Genomic DNA, 19,208 nt, shown 5'->3' with positions numbered 1-19,208 from the left:
ACCACCAGGGTGCGCTCACAGGCTTTGCGTGTAGCCTTTCTGCCAGCTTTTGTGGCTGTTATTAAGAATGAGAGAACTTGATGGTTCACAAAAGGTAATTTCTTCACATTTAGATGTATGTGAAAGGACAAGAAATATTATGACAGCAAATTAAATCATTAAATCAAATCATAAATGGAGCACTCACTGTCATCCTTTTTCTGTCTTTTTGTCAATAACTGTTTTCTCATGAAACTCAATTAGCACACACGTTCATTCATTTGCACTCTCTTACATGAGAATTTGCTTGTCTGCAACTGAACCACTTCTCTCTTAGGTAAAGAGAGAAGTTTGACATGAGGACAGATGGATGAAGCAGACACAAAAAACGAGGTCCGTATAATAGACAGAGGACGAGGAGAATTAGAGGAAAACAAGAGGAATTAAAAAAACAAGACGACAAAGGTGGAAGAGGGAAGATGAAGATCATGTGGGGATTCAGAGGTGTTTTCTCATTCTGCTTGCCTTGCTTGTGTTACCGTGGGGACAACGATCCTACAAGACAAAGATTAGTGCTACAAAGGCAGCAGGTGGCTGCCGGCTCCACCGCTGCCCGACTCTGGGACTTAATTATCTGTGGCACTGAAACTTTCCCTCGTTTGAAGGACAAATGATTAATTAAAAAGAACAACTCACCTACGCCTCTCATCTGTGGACAATACCCACTGCAGAGGGTTTCTTTGCATATGTGAATGCGATTGCAGGGACGTCTCGGTGGGACTGCGTATCATTGTCAGACAGTCTAATAATGCTGCTTGGTTCAGGGAGCCCATTGAGTCAGACTGATAACTAGCTAACGAGCTAACGTGATGGAGGAGCAGCAGTGCGATACAAAAGCCACCAATAGCAAGGTCACCACAACCTCCTCCACCGGCTGCCATCACCACTGCAGTGCAACGCGGCTCCTACACACTAAGGCAGAGTGGGGAAAACACAAATATAATTGGCTTGACAAGAGGACTATAATACAGCAGATAAGGCAGACACATGTAGCGCATTAATGAGTCATTTAGTAAATTTCAGTGGCCCAAAGCAAATGGAAGAAGAGAGAACAAATACTGAGAATCCTGAAGGGCATAAACAAAACCATTACATACCTTCATCCTTTCATCATCACACTTTCCTGTTGTTGTGTCTCCATTTCCTTTGGAGATCATTTCTGGGCCTTAATGGTGCCAACTAATTGCTCACTATGCAATACAAGGTATGTATTCAAAATATTGTAAATGTGGAAGGTAACAGAACATGTTTTATTTTCATAAGCATTCAATGATAATCAGTGTAAAGAACCATCCAGCAAAAGCAAACTGTGTAACAATGGTTTAAAAAGCAGTTATGTTTTGCAGCAAAGTTTAATCTAGACTACTGATGTGTCAATGTTAAATAGTAAGTTATGGGGTAATTTCCACAACTGTTTTGTTGGCACACACACTCATGTCCAGGTTCAGAAAATAGTGTTTAACACTATAAATATAAATATACTGTACATACATATATTTTCAAATAAATCTAGATAACAAAAGCGCACAACTATAGGCCAAAATGCATACTTTCCAACGGTCTTTTCAATAGTATTGATAGAAAATGGAAATCAATTTCTGAGGTTAATTCCATCACCATCTCCAGACATAACATCTGTCTAAGTGCTTGCTTGTTACTGGCCAGAAACAGCATTTTCCAACAATTTCACTGCTGCGCTGTATGTCCCTACAACAAATATTCTGGTGCCTTATGAGGTAAACACTGAAAAAGCAAAAGGACCTAAGGACAGAAAAAAGTTCAGACATGTTCAGCGTTATGAAAGATAGAACTGGTGCTCAGAAACAGTTTGTGAAAAGAAACCTCATCATTACACATTATCAGTGAGTGAGTCCAAAATGTCTGCATTTACTCTAGATCATGAGTAAATGCAGTAAATTTATGTGGTATATACATGTGTATATATGTGTACAGAATACAGTGTGTGAATACAGACCTGAGAACAGTTAGGGAATCACCGTGTATCTCTCACTGAATGTATTAAAAGAAAACTACAGGTAGCTTTTAATATACTCAGTATTGCAGTGGACCATCAATGAGCATTTTTATCACTGTTATTTGTTAAAATCCTTCTCCTTTCTCTTGTCCTTTTCTTAATCATAATTCAAAAGTTGTGGAAAGTGAGTGGAAAGAGAGAGATGCTCGACCAAAGTACTGCAGCTCCCCTACTTTCAAATTTACCTTAAGGGAGTCCAGTAAAGAGAATCTGATCTAAAATAACCAAAATATGAAGCACACACACATGCGCACACACACACACACAAACAGAAATCCCCCAGCTCGCATATAAAGCCATGCTCAAGTCATTCTTGTCCTACAAAGCTTGGATTGTGAGTGAAAGTTTGTTTATGTAAACACTCTGTAACTGTCACATTGCTGCCTCTCTCTCCCTATCGCCTCTACGGCTGTAATTGAATTGCTACTGTCAGGGGATGGGGGGGCTGCTGGGTGAGACCTGCCTTATGAATAGAATGTGTTTTCTATCAGGAGGAATTTGACAAATTGAGTCAGGGAGGGAGACGAAAGAGGAGAATGCAGACGGAGAGTTAGCAAACGTAGGAGAACTTTAAAACATCAGAGACCAAAACAATCAGTGAGAGAAACTCAGAGAGAAATACAACGTGCGAAATTATAAGAATAAAAATGAAAACAATTTGAGGTCTTATCTTAAAACCAGGACAATGGTTGGTATGGAGTCAGACATGATCTGGAATATGAAGCCATTCACATGCTCCTTTTTCACAGGAAACTCTGGTGCATGTGTGTGTATGTGTGTGTGTGGCCTTACATCTGATACAGTGTAAGAACCATTTTCCTAACACATACTATGTTGTGGGGACAGACTGCTGGCCAAAAGCCCAGACTCCATGAAACAAAGTGCTGTTTTTGGGTCAGGGTTAGGTTTGGAATGAGGTTAGGTCAGGTTTAGGTAAGGTATGTACTGGTAATAGTTAGGTTTAGGAAAGGGCCAGGGGTAGGCTATACAAATTAATAAAAAATGAATGGAAGTCAATGCAAAGTCCTTGTGAAGATAGAAAGACATACTAAGTGTGTGTCTCTGTGTGTGTGTGTGTTTTAAGGTAGATTTCTTCAAAGCCTTTTCCCACATTGCAAAAGCATGGGAACTAAATGTAAAGAAGCTAAAATCCCTTGTCTTCCCCAACCCACTTCCTCTTCACCTTTGTCTTTCTTCCTGTCTTTTCGCTCCATTAATCTCTGGATGCTCCTCTATCCTCATTCTTGCCCCTGCTTTGCTGCACTGATGAAAAAAAGAGACTTACATTGACAGTCTTATCAAGACAATGAGCTCAAATCAAACAGAGCTCTAATAGTCTGGAGACATCGTGATCCGGCCTTTGTCTAACTTTTCTTTCTTTTCATCAAACATCTTCCTGCGGCTGAACTGCCTCCCCCTTCCTAGACTTGGTGTAAAGGGACTCCAGGACTTCTCTCAAGTTATTGAACAGCAGGGACAATGGGGGAACTACTCTGGGAGGGGGCAGCTTGCACACACACATTTCATTTCAGATTTGGTCTTTTATTTCCTTTATTTAATGCAGTTTTGAGACAACTGCACCTGTTGTCTTCCACTAATCCAAGGTGACATCATGGGAATGGTCATGAGGTGGAGTCAAGGCCTTTGGCTTCACTACAAAACAGTTGACAACACAAATGTAACAATACAGCTTTTTCACTTCAAGAAAATATTTTCTGTCTTTAGTGAATTATTTGTAAAATTTGGATGTTGTGCTCTGAACTGGTGCAGATCAGCTGCTGGCCACACCTGAGTGAGCAATGCTCCCATCCTGTCCACCCTGTGAAAATCTTCTGGCTCCCACTATATGGAAGCAACAGATCAAGGAGGCAACCCCATGCATTCATCTCACAAGCAACAACACAGAGTCCAGTTCCCCTCTAGAAGAAGCTCCTCTTGACCACTTTTATCCAGGATCTCATTGTTTCTGCTCCATGTCTCATGACTGTGGGTGAGTCTCAGAACGTAGATGGACTGCTAACTCCTGAACTTTGCTTCGTGGCTCAGCTCTTTCTTTATCACAAAAGATGGGTGTAGTGCCCACGTTAATGCAGATGAAGTCCTAGTCTGTCTGTCCAGACTAGGACATCACGTGTAAACAAGACACCAAGACACTTCAGTTTCTCCACTTGAGAACCCTACAACTTCACCCATTGACATGAGACATCATAATAACATTAAAAATAAGTAGATAAGAGTACAAAGGATGAAACAAGAGAAGTGGACTGTTTAAGTAGTCAGTAAACCAGAAAGAGATGATAGAAAGAGAGTGAAGGGAAAAAGAAAAGAGGGAGATAGTGGGAATGCTAAAGATCACTTGTTTCCTATGAGTTGGATAACGGATTGGCAACCCATGTTTATTTTCAGAAAGGTTAAAGGTTAAAATGACACAAATGTCTAGCGGAAACATAATAGGCAACTGTTTTTATATGCACCCTGCATAAATACCGTCCGAGACAGAGACGTGACTAAGGCAAAGTTCCTGTAAGACTGAAAACAGAGGGGGAAGAGCTGAGCAAACAATTATTTTGATTGAAAAACCAACTAAAATCTGAGGAAAATGCAACCTTTGATATGAATCAAACTGAATCATGAATTTAATCGAATTGGGTTTGTGTGAATCAAATCGATTTTGGAAATCCGAATCGATATCCAGCACTAATTGGGAGTTTGAATCAAAGAGGATCAACAGTTTCTAGAAACACTCAGGGTCAGAATGTCTGGTACCACCAACCATGACACGCTTTCTTGACCACTCTGATATTTAATTTGAACAAAGTGAATGAAGTTATTGTTAAATAGTTGGCTTGATTACTATTTCTGTAAGTAAGAAACTTGCAACAGGCATATCTAGTAAAGTGGCTGACAAAATGGAAGTGATGAAATGGGTCTTTACAGGCTTTATTTCAAATATACATCATGTGAGAACTTTATGAAAGTTACCTGCTTTGTAATGATGGCTAGCTAAGGATTTTCATTTTATTACACAGCATACATTACAGCTATAAAAAAAGACTTAGGAGAGCATCAAATATTAGTTATAAATATAAGAAAAGTCAACCATAGTAGCTTATAAAAATTTAATGATGGTTAAATTCTACTTTTAGTTATATCTAGATGACTAATTCTGATTAGCTATCTAAACTAATCAGAATCTAACAACGTTTGCCATCTGATTCGATAAACGTTACTGAATCAGAATGTTCTGATTTGATAGCTGTTCCGCTGGTTTAGTCAGATGATATTCTCAATTGTCATGATAGTTTCCAAATGTTTGTCTATTATGAGCTTATGCATTTCTGCATCTATTCAGTGTAAGATACTGCAAGACATTTGTTTGGGAAATAATTTAAGTTTGGATCCAAATTTAACTAATTTAGGGACTCTACAAGGGTAAAGTTAAAACTGCATGCAGGTTCTTAGCCCTGATCCAGTCATTGTGTATGAAGCTTAGCTGCTAAGATCAAGTAAAATCTATAAATACCACGCTGACTGGATGGAGTTAAAATATGTATTTTCATAATCTTGATGGCAAACCAGTTCATGCTTGATTTTTTTTTTAATATGGAAGGTTGAACAAGATTAGTACAAAGAACAAAATAATTAATTTCAATTATTTTAGCCATAAAATGACGGAATTTACACTTAGTCATTGATTAAAATACAACACATCCATGAATACATTTAATTTGAGCAAATTTTAATTATTATTTCGGTGGTTTTCGACTCACTGGACAGGACTGTTTTTATGTCACATCCTGGAATAATTTTATTTTTCATCTCCACTGTTCTGCTCTCCTTTGTTTCTGAGACCTTTTGTCAGCATTTCATGTCTTTCATCTAATTCCTCTGTTCCTGTTAGCTGTACCTTGATAAATCCGACAGAACATGTGAAGAAGGCAGAAGAAGCACGAGGAGGGAAACAGCATGTGGAGAAAGAAAAACAACAGAGAAGTTGAGGATCACAGAGTGGGGAGTGCACTTGGCTGCAGAATATAGAAAGACAGATGGATGAACTGAACAGCTTAGCATCCATAATCAGAGTAAGACGTGAGCAGGAATAGAGGCGGCAGCCGTGTTCATTGAGCTGCTAACTGGTTTTACAAACACGTCTGTGAGGAGCTGCAGCAGCTTCTGATGAGCACCAACTATGACTTATTGTTGATCAGATGGAACAGATGCACACATATTGTGTAACATGATAACTAGAGCTACAGGTTTAATGGAGGTCAGCTTCCAGTGGTTAAGGGAATATCTGCAGGACATGGAGCTTTTTTCAGGATCTGGTGACCTTGACTGGTGACTGGTTTGCTGAAATATTGTGTTAAAAACCAGTTGTTTTCTAATTGTTTACTGACAAAGATTACAATTTTAGATGTTTGGCTAAGAGCTATGGAAATGTCTACTTGGTCTGAAAGCATATTTCTGTATTCTTAGTCTCGGTTAAAAAAATGTGAATCAAGTCATCTGCAGGATCTGTAAATAATTAATTGTAATTCACTGCATTTTTATAGAAATCTATATATCAGCAAAATAAATATTTTCAATTCAAAACTGCATTTGCTGCTAAATTATTGAGCAAGTAGATATAATCTGTTTTTTCAGGTTCTTCAACCAACAGATTGGAGCAAAGTGTTATTCTGCTCTTTCATCTTTCCAGAGTTTCCTGAAGCTCTGATCATTTATGGACCTTCTTTAGAAATGTGGACTATGGACGCTAACTTTAGTGTGGGGGACGTCTGTGCTGCTGGTACATATTTTGCATTGAGATGCTATTTCAGGCTTGAATAGCTTCACTGATAGGCTAACTCCTTCAACACAGCTTAAACACAACGACAATCTTTTCCAGCACTGTCAGATTGGTTTTTGAAGCAAAAATGAAACCCCAGAGGGCCGAGAGAAGCTGCTTTGTCTTTCATGGATGGAGTTTGCCAATAAAGACTCCATCTGATAAATCTGATGAAGCTTGTGCATCAGATTTACGGGTATACCAGAAACACAATACAAAAGTTCCACTTAGAGCTTTTGTATGTAAAAAAAGAAAATGTGATTAGCGTTAAATTCTTAACCTGAAGATCGATGTAATTAATTAATAAAATGTTATGGTTTAAACTCCCAGCCCTAATAAGTCTTGTTTAAAAAGTATGTTTTGCATTTATGTCTTATAAAAGTTTCTAACATTTTTTTTTAACAAAGAATTCTAAAAACAAAAAATCAGACTAATATAAAATAATAGTAAATAAATAAACAAGTAAAAAGTTCTGCAATTATAGAAAAAAAAATCTATTTCCATTAACTTTGCTTAAGATGTAAGATTTTTTGTTAAAGTTGATAAAATATCTAAAACAATTTTAAATTCCTGTTTCACATGTAGTTTTCTCTGTGGGTGTTTGCATAATAATGTTGAGGCCTGCAGGCATTGCAGGTCATGTACCAATATTGTGAACAGAAGGTGCTGCTCCAGCAAGCAGATAAAAAAAATAATCTGTGAATGTTTAAATGATAACTAGTAAGATCTGTTCTTCCTAGTTGCAGTTTTTCTGTCCTAAACAGTCCTAAACATTTACTGCTCACTTTACATGCAACACACTGTCAACGCTGAAGTCTGAGACTGAGCTGGAAATAAGAAGACACACATGAACACGCCTCAAACTTCGGCTCAAATTAAAAATTTCAGTCTTGGACCTAGAAGAGTTCCTGTGTTATCGCTGTGGTGACAGACAGATAGCAGCGAGTAGAGCTTTATTTGCCATGCGGTGCTGTCCTGTCCTCTGCTGTCGTGATCTGAACAGCTCCGGCTTCCATTGTAAACAGCGCCGTCCTCGTTAAGAAGCCTAATTAGAAAACCCTAATAATAATAATGGCTTTTGATTGGCCATTGTGTAGTCCAGATAGCAGTTAGAGTGGTGGAGTGTTTAATAGAACTTAACCAAACGGATAATTTTGTTTTAGCATTAATCCTCTGCTTCTGAGAAGTTCTTTGTTTGGCTCGAGTGGTTTCATTGCTTTTCTGAAAAAAACATTCATAATACAAATGTAATTACTTCCAGCACTTTCAGAATCATGACTAATTCTATCCGTATGTGTGCAGTTGAGAAGATTTGGTGTAGATAAATTATTTAGCAGGTCAAAAACAAAAGATGAACTTTTTTAATTTAATCTTTAAGATAAATCTATATAAGAGCTGGAACCACAGCTAACCCTCCATGTGTACAAAGTAATTTTCTGATTTTTTTACTGTCACAGAAGCACATAGTTTCACTGTGTGGACAATAGGCTGTTCAGTCTAATCAGTACATGGTAATGGTTATTATTTATTAGTGTAACTGAAATGAGTGAGGATTAATAAAAACTGAAACCTGTTATTCAAACATGAGAAACAAAATGAGGATTGATAAATAATGAGTCATAGGTGATGCACAAGTCAAACTTCAGGTCTGTGTGTAGCTATCGTGTCCATTGGGACACATACTACAGTAATATTCAATACAGTAAATATTTCAAACATTCTATGGTTTTAAGTAATTTTAAACTTGATTTAATTTCTATGACATTATCACAGATTATGACTCTAACAATACTGGGTGGTCAACCTGGCCTGAGAACCACTTCCTCACTCTTATCTTGTTTCTAAAGGCAGCAAACAGAAAATTTGAATTGGTGAAGTGAAATCTGCTCGAGTTTCATCTTTTCATTGATTTTGTATCAACTTTATATCAGATATAAAGTCTTATTGCTTTGACTTAAATCATCAGCTGACAATCATACTATCCTATTTGATACTATTTTCCTCCAAAAGTGGTAACACACACATTATACCTTTCATCCTAGGTATGTGACAGTACATGTGTATTTAGTGATAATTGTTTTTATGGGGTTTTCACATTTATGCAATAAAACAAAACAGCATTTTTAATATAATGCTGACTGTTGGTACAATCCCTTCCAGAGTAGCTGTTTATTATGTTTCGAAATTTTCACTAGTTCAAAACACCTGTGTCAGATAAATGATTCATGGCGTGCTCCTACAGAACGTTGTGACATATTGACCAGGTAAGAGTTGTGTTGGAATAGGGACACATAGAAAACAAACAGGACACCGGCTGCGTACGCCTGCAGTTGGCCACAAGTGAGGAATCAAGACCGATTTGTCTGAGATCAAGACCAAAACCAAGACCAAGACCAGACCTTTTGAGACCATGACAAGGGTCAAATGTTTAGAACTTCAATAAATATTTCATTAGTTTACCAAAAACAACAGTTTTTATTTATTTATTTTACTATTTAAATATTAGTTTTAATCCACTCAGGCACACAAATTGCCTCGCAGAGGGAATTCCCAAAACCATCAGAGCCAGTAAAATCAATGACCATAAAACAACAAAGGTAAGACTGAATCATCCATCATAAATAAAATTAAAAGGAATAATATTGGTACTAAAAATAAAACTGCAACTCAAAATATTATCACTGACAGAAATAAATTAACTTACAATTTGTACACTGAAACATTTAAAACTCTAGATGTATCCAATAAAAGAACTTATTTTGCTGATACTTTTTAGTGCCCCTAAAACTAATTGAATATGATGTAGAAACAAGCAAACAAGAAACAAGCAGTTTCTTGTTTGTTTCATTCTTCTTTTACATGTATGCTTTATATTTGTACAGTTTAAAGCATTAGAGATGTTTTGTTAATGCTATCTAGAAACTACAGCTGTAAAGCTACTGAAATTATTCATTACTCAATTACTCATTTAGAGTAGAATTTAGGCATAAAAAATATGTTTTATAATATGAACGTCTACATATCAGACTTAGTTAAAACAATATCAAATATTTGACTTTTGTCTTGTTTGCAATCCAAAGTACATGTTCAAAGCAAATGTAAACTTATTTTACCATCTAACATTAATGCACATGAACACACACACGCACGCACACGCACACACACCCACACACACGCACCCACGCACGCACACACAGCCTCACTTAGTTTGTCCTTGGGCAGCAGTAACAGCAGCTGATGGTTGCTCTAAATGACATTAAAAGTAGGTTCTTGTAAACTTGGATAATTATGATAAATGTGAGTGATTATGATGAATTATTCCCCTCCATTGTGCTAATAGTGTAATTAGCAACAATAATCAAAGACTTGTGATGTTGAAATAAGGCAATGCTGCGGACAATTAGACGGCCGAGGGCTAATAACAGGGAACTTATGGTGTTTTCTTTTTGAGGTCAGATATAATGTCACTCCTGGAAGGACTTTGAAACGGTTTTTTTCTTTTAATGTTTTTGTGTTTCTTGGTAAAATTATAACATGGTGAACCCACCTGTGATTTAAACTGAAACAGGGTAAGCAGAAATCACTGATGCTGTAAAATTGTGTATTATGTTTATGAAATTTTGTGTTCTCAATTTTTTTTTTTTGAGTTATTGGCTGTGGTGCAGATTTTATTTTCTTTGCTGTTGGTTGTGATGAAGATTATGATTATCTTCATCAATAAATGGAAGATCAAATCTGGCATTTTATGGAGGATCTGCCTGGACAACATGCAAAATCTAGAACTTACACATCTTAAAACAACAACACTGCTGATTTTTCCCCACTAATGTGATTTTCTTAGATAACAAGAAGGATCGTTCCATCTGCACGTATACAGGCAGCGTGTTCACCCACAGTCACAGTCCACTGTCTGATTTTCTGGGGAGAATTAGAACATAAATTTAAGCACAAGGGGTTATGTATTTTCCATGCCCATAGTGCCATTTTACAGTGAAATTAAGTAACTATGTGACCCTCAAAATGCTGTACTTATCAAATCTAACTTGGAAATTTGGTGCTTCCAAATTGGCTTCCGTCTCTTTAAGAACTGTTACCGACACTCCGCCTTCAGGACGTCATCACAACAATGATCCTCATGCCATTTACAACCGTTCTCAGCAGCATTGGACTCAGAAGTAGTTCATATGATGAACTCAGCAGACTCAACCACTAGGTGCTTGCTAATTGCTTCTGCTCATCTGTAGGAGCTAAGTGAAGGAGTCGGGGGGTTGGTTAGGTGAGGGCTGCTCTGTGAGGCAGAAGTTCAGCTGGAGACTGCAGCTCCAAGGATGAGCTTTGTGAGAGCAGGAGTTTAGGCAGCCCTGAATGGTTGCCACGGGAGATTCAAGGATTTCTCAAACATGAATGAAAAAAATTAAAGCAGCACTTCAGGTCTGTTTTTGATGACCGAATTACATTATTACCTAGTGTAAAGCTCAAGACTTCAATTTTACTCAGCCTTAAAACAACTTGACTTTCCAACTTATATATTTCCTTTATTCATCTCTCAGTTATTTTATCATGAATATTACAATTCACCTCAAGTGTCCATATTCAAAGTCGACAGGCAGAGCACAACTGATACATTCTAAGCATCTACCAGACACTGATCTGATAATATGGAACTTTTTTAAGAAGAGAGAAAAAAAAGTGAAGAGATACAAGAAGTCTTTCTTCCCTTCAGCTTGACTCTGAATTACCCTTATGAGTAATCATTTTCAACCACTCATTCTCGAGAACAGTTGGAGACATTGGTGCTCTCAGCCTCAGTTTGACAGATATTAGTCAAATTGCGTCATGTGCTTTTAAAGATGAGTCTCTTTAACTGCAAGAGTGTGTTGGCAAGAGACGTCAAGCTTCAAAGGAGGTTCTTTCCTCCAAGGTCATCTTATGTTTTAACTTCAATTTTAGCACTTTATGAGTGTGACTGTAATTAAAATGATAGGGCCAGTTTTCTGATCTAATACAACAGAGCAGCCTGAGAGAAAAGCCTGGCTTATAACCTGAGGTTTAAACTGACAGGTGACACTTACATAACAATAATCCACATTTGGCTTGTTTAGATATCAACTGATTTCTGATATTAATTTCTTTCCATTTACAGGAAAGAAATTATTCTAAATGAGTAATTTAAGAGTATTATCCTTAAATTATAAAAATAATTTAATGTCTTTAAATAGAAAGAATAATTTCTTTCTGTAAAAGAAACATGAATGGTAAGAGAAAGGCTATGACTGTTTAATGGGAATAAACAGTTTTTGCTAACTAAAAATGAGGTAAAATGTAAGTCTATGAGTTTTAAGAAAATGCTTTGTCAATACTTACACAGGAATTATGAAAAGTCTTTTACAGATCAATTTCTAAAAAACCCAGTAGAGCAAGAGATGCAAAGGATTTGCAGGTGCAAAGTAGCAATTTGGCACAATCTGCCAAATAAGTTAAATCAGACTGGTGCCAGGGGCCTTACAATAGTAATAGGTCATGATTTACAGACTAAGTAATAAAAAGTCAAGCTTTGTTATACTAAAGGGATTTGAAGATCAAACAGTGTAAAGCTGAACTCAGGTCTGATGTAATTACATTGGGAAATGGACGACTGGAACAAATAAAATGCTTCAGAAAAGTGGGTCAGATTTAAAGTTGAAACTGTTTAATATTTGGTTGCAGATCTAAAGACTTGGAATGTCTGAGAACTTAGTGTAGCACACAGAGAGTTAGTGAAATAATACACAGTATTACCAAAAGTACTGAGACACGCCCTCCAGACTTTTCAATTCAAGTCTTCCAATAATGTCTATGCCCACTAGTGTGTATGATTCAGTCACTCTTGCAGATTGCTTCTTCAAACATTTATAAAAAAGATGGGTTGTTCTAAGGAGGTCAGTGAATTCCAGCCTGGTTCCCTTAGGACAGTTATATAGTCAGGGCAATGAATATCTCCAAGCTTCACGTGAGCTTCAGATTAGCTGAATAAGAGATCATATGGAGCTTCTCAGGTCTGACATGTGAACACTTTGCATTTGGATGCAAAGTGTTGGATGCAGAGGCGGAAAGCGTGCTGCCAGTTTGGTAGTTGCCAGGAGTTTTACAGTCTGGCATGCAGGCGTCATGACAGACTGCATGATGCCTGTTATAAAATGATGGGGAAGGGGGATTATAATGTGAGGTTGGGACATGAGGTTGACTCTGAGTCATGTCTGACTATTTTTATGACCCTAAAAAAGTGAGAAACGTTTGGTAATGATTGTTTCCTATTTTACTATATCTGTGCGTTACTGCACAAAGCAAATTTGACTGGTTTTGACAGACTTTACCTGACTGATCAGCCTTGACAATGACTTAATGTATAACAAAAAATACCAGAAAGAACTAATAATGCAAAAACTATGAACTATAAATAACCCATAAAAATCCCCTCAAACCAATACACCCAAGAATCATAACAGAAGATGAATATTGCTGAAAAAACTTTGACTAGTATCCTGTTGTTCAGTCCTGCATGTGGATGAATTATTAACAGATTCATTCAAATGGACAATGTGGATTCTGTTTCAACTAAGCATCTACGATGCATAAAACTTTTATGTTATGGGCCGTAACATACGGGCGTGCTGCATAGACTGTCTCAATCAATCCAATTCTCATTCATAATGTCTTTATGTGGCCTTAGTGTTTCTACTCTTCATCTATGACTTTTCACTCTGCACTGATAACTAAACAGTGTTTGTGACATTTTCTGTCTGCTGGGCTAATTCTGGGTGTTCTCTGAGCGTATTGTGCTCCAAGTGATCAGCATAGAAACATCAAAAGGCTGACTGTGCAGTTATCCAATCAGTTTATCACTATTGCTCCAGCTAGAGTCACCAAGTTACCACGGTGACTTGTTTTCCCTGTGATAATAGTTAGATGAATTTGATTTCTGATTAAGTTAGTTACTTTACAGATTACTTAATTTAAAAGAAATTACGTTAGATCACAAGTACTTTGTTCAGAAGCCTCTATATAAAAATGACAAGTGACTTTCACCTTCCTAAAATAATGGCCTCAATCAGTTTTTCTGCCATACGTGATTTTTTTTGTTAATAAATAATAAATAAATAAATATGTATGTATATATATTTCACGTTTTGCAGAAAATGACAGACCATTATATTAGGAAGGTTATATAAGTTATTTTCATACTGCAAGAGTTGAGAGGAGAAAAAAAAAGATTTACAATTGACAGATAATCAGCAATCAGCTAGTAAACCTACTCTGGGATCGATTAGCTCTGTCCTCCACTAGGGGGCTTTTGTGCTCTGCGTTAAATTGCTGCATAAAAAAAATCACTCTCGTTTTTCTGTCTTCCCTATTTTCAAGGGTGTAACAATAACACTTTGTCTCCAGCACAGAGGGAACAACGAACCTTGAAATTCATCTGTAGCGACATAAACTCTTAATAGTACCCGCATTTCCAGCTAGAAAACACAAGTCTCTCCATGTTGATAATGTGACTGGCTTGTCACGTGAACCAGACGTAACTACCTGAAACACAAGAGGGAAACAATCTTTTTACCAAGTCAGTGACAATTGTAGTTGCTTGGATGAGTAACTTGAATCTGATAACAGGATTGGAAATAGATTATTGAAGAAATGGTTTAGAATAGAATAAGGCCTCCCTGACCTTACAGGTAGAGGCCAAAGCACAGAAGGCATGGTTTATGTTGGACCCAATCCTCTCAGTGTTTTTGACAGAAACATGTGCATACATGATGTAGTCATGAGGAGAACCATCAGCTAGACTAAATTTCACTAATAAATGGGTGCCGGACCTTCCAAAGCAGTAGAGGAAATGACAAATAACTAGACAATGCCATGTTAACTTTTAGTGAACCTGTATGTAGAGCAGTCAATGTAGGGTTTTAATTGACCTGTCCAGGTCTGAACGCCACTGATTGGGACGGCCCAGTCCAATGACCCTGCAGTTATGAGTGGATAGGTGAAAATGATCGTCCCTGTCTTAGACTTTGCTAAATGCAAATGTGACAGATTACCTTGTAAGCGAATAAGAGCCACAACTTCCTAATATGTCCTCTCTAAATATCTAAACTTTTACCTTTATGTTTAGGAAAGGCATACAATCAATCAGTTAAAGGAAAACCAACGTGCCTTTTCCTTGTTGTTGACACAACTTCCAATATTTGAAGTTATCTTTTCAGGTTGAATGTGTGGTTGAGTTGTCAGTTGGCAACAGACCTACTGTTAGCTACAAGCAGCACAGATTTGTTCACTCATTTGGTTCCATGCTCTCAATGAAGATTTGCATTAAATACCACATACATGAATCCTAATTGCCTTTCTTCCTCTGACTGGCCAGAGTGTCATTAGGGATCACTCTTTCACATTCCTGCATGTCTGCCTGAGACCTTTTCCTCCCTTCACTGCCTTTTCATGCAGACAAATTAACATTGATAAACACTCATGCTCATTGGAACATGTCGCTCCATCCCCTGCCTCTCTTCCTTACTGTCTCTCTAGACAAATTAACAATGGAGAGCAAACATGTTTCTCCAGGCAACTTCTGTCTTTCGCCTTCCTTTGGTCAATCACTGAGATATCCACACTAAATCCTTTTTCTTCTTTTGCTTCTTTAGTTTTTAATGTTTTTCCACCTTTAGGGTGAATCCAAAGTGAAATTTTTTTTCTTTGCTTTCATTTTCTCTCAGACAAATTGACACTGATGACCACATCGATGTCCCCTTAGCCTCACTATCTATCTTTAGTTTAGTGCATGGGGAGGCTTTGTTAGAGGTTTGCACAAAGTCAAAGGGAAAAAAAGAACAAAAAAACCCCCTAAAATGTGAACCTCCAATAGACTCCAATTAATTTAAAAATCTTCCACCCACACAGATACACACACATACACACGCCCACACACACACACACCCATCACCAGCCCCAATCAGCCCAGAATAAATCCGCGGCAGATCTAATTACTGTGCCGTCTCCGAAGACCCTGGTCGCCGCAAAGCCAATCTTCAACTCCTTGTTTGAACAGGCTGATGAACTAAGGGACTTGATGGATATCAAGTCATTTTGTTTAATTTATAAATGGATTTCCCCCTAATGCTTAAATTATCATCAGCATGAGAGACAGAGTGAGGGCACAATGAAAAGCATTTGGAAGGTAAAAAGTCTTGAACATGTGGTGCAGTGGAAGATGAGGGGAAAGATAAATGAAGGAATGGAAGAGACAGGACAAAGAATTCCTTGGAGAATTGTGAGCCCTTCCACATTAGAACAATAAAAGTGTTGCATTACAAAATACAGCAGTGAATAAGGAGATATTAGAAAGCAGGCATTGGAGAACTTTTTCAAAGTTAGACTAAGGGCAAATGCTGTAGAAATAAGAAAGTAAATCCACCACTGCGGCACTGTTGAAGTAGTTTAGTAAGTGAAGCAGGTGTGGAGATGGGACACACATGGCAAAGTGGTTAGGACCTTTCTGGACAAACTAAAGGAGAACACACAATATAACAATCTGTTAATCCACTTATTCTAATCTAAATAGAGGAGCAGGTAGCTTCCTGCTGATGAAAGAAAGAAAGAAAACAAGATGCAGAAGTTAGTTAAACTGTAACCTGATCCACTCTTCTCTACTCCTATCAATCACACAATACATAACATCTACAGTTTGATTCACCCTGCGGTTACTACAAGTAACAAAATGGAACTGGAATGTATTACCAAACAATAAAAATGGGGGGCGATACCCTACTAAGCCAGCAGAGCAACGTCAGAGGTCTGCAAGGATTTTAAAATGGTACCAGAATTAAAGAATGTCAACTTTACGTCAGACTCAATACTCTAAAGTTAACCAGTCAGGTCAGATCGGGATCAGAAACAATGTCTACGGTCTCGGACCGGGTCAGGTCGGGTTGGATTTTTTAGGTCAAATTATTATAGACAATTATTGGTCGGCCCCTTCAGAGTCCATGAAGGTGTGAAAATGACCTCAGCAAAGTAGATGGATTTTCTGACCACTTTCTTTCATGGTTCAAAAAGAAGAGCCGGACCTTCAGTAGCAAAATCATCTTCATGCATGACAATGAATGCTGCAAGAATTACCACTGTGTCATTGGTTGCTATGGGCATGAAAGGTGAGAAACTCATGTTGTGGTCACCCTCCTCCTCTGACCTCAACCCTATTGAGAACCTTCAACACATTCTCACACCCGACTCGTCATATATTGACGAGTTGGGACGCCGTTTGATTGATATCGTCACATATTGACGCTGAAGGTATACCTTCACACAATATGTGACGATTTGCAGGTTCCTTCACCGTAAAATTTTGACGATTTTGACGATTTTGGAAGGTCGCATGTTTTACATGGATTATTTACGCGAATGGTCCTCGCAAACACTGCCGACACTTCAAAACCCAAAAATTGGTTAGGTTTAGGGCAAAAATTACGGTAAGGCATCAGGTAAACCCTGCGTCACATATTGACGAAAGTACCTCGTCAATATGTGACGAGGACGGAAGCACCATGCGTCAATATATGACGAGTTCGGTGTGAGAATGGGTTGGAACCTTTGGAGTTTCCTCAAGCAAAAGATCTGAGGGTGGAATGTAGTTCATATCAAAACAGCAGATCTGGGAAGATATTCTGACATCCTGCAGAGAAATTCAAGCAGAAACTCCACAAACTCACAAGTTTAATGGATCAAGAATTGTGCTGTGATATCAAAGAAGGATCTATGTTAACATGGAACTGGTCTGTTAAGATGTTTTTGATTGAAATAACTTTTGATTTTATTACATGTGACCACTTAATGCTGCACATTCAAAGAATGACCATTTGCAGTTTTTTATAATTCATAAAATGTTTAGAAAATCTGCTGTGCATAATAATTTGGAACAGTGCATTTTGAGTTTTTTATTTTTGAAAAAAAATATACTGTTCTCACGGGGAGCTTTGTTCAGTAGAATTTGATTTATACTGTAATAGTTCATGACTTGAAAATTATACTGACCACCATTTGCATTGATCATTTAAGAAAATCTGAGAAAATATCCCTTGCATAATAATGTGGAACATGGTGTATATCTACAATCATTTAAAACAGGCTGGTGTTTCCTATGGGCCATAATAACTGACTTTTGCAAAAGTTTTTCTGGCACTCATTGGTTCTCAGTAGAAGTTCAATATGAAGGAGTGCAGAGAAAAGAGGAGAGACATGCAGTAAATGGCTGAAATTTGAAACTGGGACGACTGCTTCCATTATTGATGCACCTGCTCTGTCACTGAGCAGCTGAGCACCTGGCTGGCTTTTACTTTATAGAAGTAGAAAATCATAATTACTGACAATAACAGATGGGGAAAAAAACTCCTACTCTGTTCATACATGAATGAACAGTTGATCTGATTCACCCGTTTGGATCTTTTAACAAAGGGAGCACAAAAATGTCAACATAGGTGAATAGATTATTATCAACATAGAACCTCATTTGATGTTTATTAAAATATTTTGTGAGGTTATTTAAAGTAAACCACAGTTCTCCATGGATTTTGTCTGAAGGAAGTAAGATGTGTGACACTACAAGTGTCAGTCAGCTGAGTGAAGTTGCTTCTGAGCTTGAGGTCTCACATTATCTAAAAAGCAAAGAGAGACCCCGCTTCATGTCCTTACACCCCTGCCTCAAATCTCCTACCTGGCTCAGGCGTCTCAGAGTGTGATGATGATGACGCTGAGGACGCTCCGTCTTCGCTGACCACTCCCTGGGACAGAGACATGCCTCTCCCCGGAGGAAGCTTCATGCCAAGCTGCTCTGCCATCTCCACGTGGTCACCAGGGTGGACGTAGTCAAACACGCTGCTTCCTGTTAGCTCCACCTGCAAAACAACATATAATCAAGATGTTGCCATTCGTTCTATTTGTGTAGGACAATTGGGGAATCAGCAGTTACTGATTTTAAAGCATGTTTGAGAAAACATTTTTGCCTAGATCTGATTTAGAGCTATATTTTTTCAGCCACGCAGTACATCCAAAATAGACTTTGTTAAGATTTGTGGTTGCTGGGTATGCTTCTCTAAAGCAGTCTAAATTAGACGTGTATTTCTATGAATCTGAAATGTTTTAAAAGGTAAATATTCTACTTTTAGCTTCACTGTCAGTCCTTTTTTGCTCGTCTTCCGCAGCTCTGAGAGCAAATGTTAAACATTTGCTTTTCAAAGGCTGCATATATACGTAGCTATGTGGCCTTTAGGAGGAGAAATGTTG

The 19,208-nt window shown here is 37.8% G+C and overlaps 1 protein-coding gene across 3 annotated transcripts in view; it reads right to left on the bottom strand.

Annotated features, from left to right (window-relative positions):
• The window catches only part of LOC122846013 (neuronal PAS domain-containing protein 3), a 270,382-nt gene that overhangs the window by 31,403 nt on the left and 219,771 nt on the right, over nt 1-19,208 (bottom strand). For all 3 annotated transcript variants that reach the window (XM_044142661.1, XM_044142662.1, XM_044142663.1), the window contains one exon: nt 18,640-18,820. In XM_044142661.1, the coding sequence (XP_043998596.1) occupies nt 18,640-18,820 (181 nt within the window). The remainder of the gene's footprint in view (nt 1-18,639; nt 18,821-19,208) is intronic.

This window comes from Gambusia affinis, linkage group LG16 (assembly GCF_019740435.1).
Source record: "Gambusia affinis linkage group LG16, SWU_Gaff_1.0, whole genome shotgun sequence".
Classification (NCBI taxonomy): domain Eukaryota; kingdom Metazoa; phylum Chordata; class Actinopteri; order Cyprinodontiformes; family Poeciliidae; genus Gambusia; species Gambusia affinis.
Note: the sequence above shows the minus strand (reverse complement) of the source record. Positions and strands in the feature narration are given on the sequence as shown.